At 51.2% G+C, this 3,704-nt stretch overlaps 1 protein-coding gene across 1 annotated transcript; it reads left to right on the top strand.

Moving 5' to 3' along the window:
* Positions 1-1,483: 1,483 nt before the first annotated feature.
* On the top strand, positions 1,484-2,113 carry J7T55_001379 (uncharacterized protein; the record flags this gene model as incomplete). The annotated part of the gene is made up of 1 exon (XM_053136327.1): positions 1,484-2,113. One exon carries the CDS (start codon positions 1,484-1,486, stop codon positions 2,111-2,113), a length of 630 nt encoding a protein of 209 aa, XP_052986090.1.
* Between the last annotated feature and the right edge of the window lie 1,591 nt (positions 2,114-3,704).

The raw sequence follows: 3,704 nt of genomic DNA, 5'->3' as shown, positions 1-3,704 counted from the left end.
CTATCGTATCAGAGGAAGAATTGCGTGTGACAACACCAGGTCACAGTGGGAGGGGGAGGCGTCGGTCTTCTACTTATACCCAGGAGCTCATCGGCTGTGCCACCACTACCGCCTGCATACGCCCTCCACGCCTAGGCCGGGGGACTCTGGCGAGTGACAACCATACAGCACGGAGCCTGGAACGAGAAAGAAGCAGCAGGCAGTGGAGCTCGCCAGCAACTTTGTTATAATCACATGATCGATGACCACTTTCGTGCCAACAGCGTCCATACAGTCCTGCTACATGACATGGTAAAAGATGCCTTTTTTTCCCTGAAGTGGAATAGCATCAAGCGTGCTAAGCTGATTCGCATGTCGGCTCAGGACAGCTACAAGCGTCAGCACACTCTTGTCGACCACATGTTCAAATACAAACCATACAAGCCGGCATCCGCAGGGAATCTTACTCCCTCTGATCATTTCATTTCCTTTTTCCCCTCTCATCATTGCGATGGCCTCGTCGAAAACTTTGCAGCCTACCCTACACGCTAGTAACCGATCTCTCTCCATCCCAGTTTCCAGACCTTTTCCCGCCTCCTGATATGATCATAGTGCTGGTAATTGGGGCGGGACGTTGAGCGCTACGCGGCTGCGCGGCAGATCAAGATTGGAGTGAGCCATAGCTGGACTGCGCCGTTCTTATCTTTGTCAATGGAATGGATGCTTGATCAGACAAGCTGGATTGGTTTTATATATCGAGGGGCTTAGATCGACGGCTGAGAGTGTGGGTACATGAACTCGTGGAATTAGTCCAGTCTACAGCCACTTATAAAATGGAATCGATCAGTCTCCGCTGCACCCGAATGCACAGATACGGCACAGCGTAGGGATGGCTGCATGTGATTCTTGTTTGTGCACGTATGCGAACGCCGACTTTTCAACAAATGACTCTGGGACAAAGGTTCATTTTTGACATTTTCCCGAACACCAAAATCCCCTACGCCCTCGACCAGCATGGGCTGTACTCCTAGCCATATCGTAAAGGAAAGCTTAGCATCGGCTACCATCGATGACTTGCTGTAGGATGACGTGGTAAGGTCGTCAAGAGGCTCTCATTGTTCAGCCCATCGCTGTCAGAAGAAGCGCGGCAAAATTTACTGGTGTTAGCTCGCGGAGTCTCATATTCACCATTGGAGGATTGCCGGACGCCTGAGGCGACCTACCGCATTCACACCTTGAAACGGCTGAAGCGGCTGAGCCGCCCATTTTGACCGGAGTCCTCCCATCCGATACACCAGACCCAACACGCGGGTGCACGCAATCATAAAAGCACCGGGCACCCCGTACACAGCCGTTCGCAGCCAGGAAACATTTGAGGTCGACTTTTCACTGTGTATTCCCCCCCCCCCCCCACAAATTTCACGTCGCACTTATCCTACAGTCTTCTCTTTTATGTACCATCGCCTCATTCTACAGTATCTCTCAATCAAACGTAACTTTTGCAATGACCTCTAATTCCAAGACATCCACCGTCAACGTCGTGCTCGGATCGGAACCGCCGCAATGGCTCACCAAAACACTCGAGAGGATCAATTGCAGCAAGCATCCTCGCGACAGCGCCCTACAGCACCAGAGATGCCTCACGGAGACCTTGGCGAACACAAACGCTATTTGGAGCTTGACCTCTCTGATGCTGGCAAAAGCCCCAGCGACCAAGCTTGTGAAGGACTCAAATCCTCTCATCGAGGCCTTTCTCAATGACAGGCTTATTCATGTCGAGGCACACATCATCAACGTGGATATAGAACTGAGCAACACAGTTGCATTTAAGCTCACATCAGATAGTATCGAATCACTTGTTGAGTATCACAAGAATGTCCACTGCGCTAATACTCATGCCGAAACTCCGGAATGGCCCGATAAAGATCGGCAGTGCAAGGAATTACACCAAGATTTCGTCAAAGCCATCAATAGCTTCGTGTACTGCACGCATGCTTCTGTACTTGAGGGGCTCGAGCAAGATGGTGCTGGCGAGCTCCTCAACGGCAGGAGCGAGGAGGTGAAGGCTCATCTGATGGGGCTCATGAAATCGTTGACGCCCCCACAGAGCGACCCGCTTACACCAGCGCGGTAGCCACTTGACACGATGCGATGTGAACTCAACTGCGGCATGCGCACGAATAGGGAATACGGTTCCAACACGATAGGCAGTCGTCCGAGGAATTTCCTTTGCTTTCCCCCATGCGTCAGCGATGTGGAATGTGTGGCTGATTATGGTTTTCGAGCGCCGAGGGGATGACTGTCACTGCCCCAGGCCGACGAAGTCGAAGTGCCCAGCACTAGGGATCTTGTACCTCATGTAATTTAGTCAAAGTTGATCGAGTATGATGACTGAAGATTGTTGCAAGACCCAGGCCCCAAGCTCGAGACTGCAGCCGATCGCGAGAAGTCCCCACACAGTCTGTGAGCCCCTCTTGCTTGCGACTTCAAGGAGATACGTCCGGCTGAGAGACCAGCTGCGATACAATTTTCCCAGAAGTCTTTAAGCAGCATGAGCACCAGAACGACGGTGGAAACGGCTCGCTTAAGGTGCCAAGCGCGCCATTCGTCTCAGCTGTCCCTCTACGAGCCTATTCTCTACCCTACCGGCATGTCATCCCTATGAACCAGATCCATTCGGCCTGTGCTTCTCCTGGTCGCCCAACACTAAGCAAATTCTTGAACGTGAATGTCCGCTGCTGGAGAAACTGAATCATTTTCGACTCATTTCCCCCCTCGACCACACACGGGAAAGTCTTCCAGGGCTTGTGCCTCGCGGGCTTCTGACCCTCTGTCGAGTTCTGCCGATTCCCTCCCACGCGCTCCCAGAACACAAGCCCTTGTGAGTATGGTTGCTGTTGATCACTTGATAACTTTCCGGTCTTGGTCGCTTTCCCAGATCCCAAGACGTAAACCCTGGTGTCAAACAGACATAAACCGAAATTTACAATTGGCCAGGTGTTTCCAAGGCTAGCCAAAACTGGGCTGTGACAGTATTGGGTCCGTCGTGCAGGCTCTGGTATCAATACTTATAAGCCGTCGGCATGATGCCGCTTTCCATACTTGAGCGGTGGTTGGCGATCGAACGTAGCAAAACTAATTCCTCGTTGTTTGTGCAACACGGAATTTTTGATACCCTCTTCATGTTATCAGAAACTTTTTTTCTAAAATTTCTGAAGACTAAGCCGCTTTTCCCGACGCTTCCAACGTGACAATTCTCACAACCATTCCAATGATGCTACGGAGGAGTGCTCTTCCCCTGGAAGGTTTGAAATTGTGAAGCAAGGTCAAAGCAAGCCACCGAAAATACCACGAGAAAAATGTCCCTGTACGACGCTTTCGCCATATCTGAAGCCTCGACTCTAGGAACTTTGACATCTTGGTCAGTATGTCAGCGCCCGGTTCTGCATTTGGCAGTGTTTGTCTTGGCATAGACGTAGTTTCATCCTAGTGCTCCAGCTCCAGCTGCAGCTCCAGCTCCACAAAAACTGGGCGGTAAAGGTGTTATTATTATTTCGAAGCTGATTAGGTCGCGGTCTCGGGGCTCGGTCATTCCAGCCGAAAATTAGGTTGTGGTTGCTAAAGCCTTTCTGAGCATGTCCATCTTTCATGGAGCATTTGGTGTGGCTATGTGAATATCTCACTCTACCGACGAACTGGCTCAGCAGCACCATCTCACGGTGGGG

Source organism: Diaporthe amygdali, assembly GCF_026229845.1.
Source record: "Diaporthe amygdali strain CAA958 chromosome Unknown NODE_103_length_7174_cov_71_177117, whole genome shotgun sequence".
NCBI lineage: Eukaryota > Fungi > Ascomycota > Sordariomycetes > Diaporthales > Diaporthaceae > Diaporthe > Diaporthe amygdali.
Note: the sequence above shows the minus strand (reverse complement) of the source record. Positions and strands in the feature narration are given on the sequence as shown.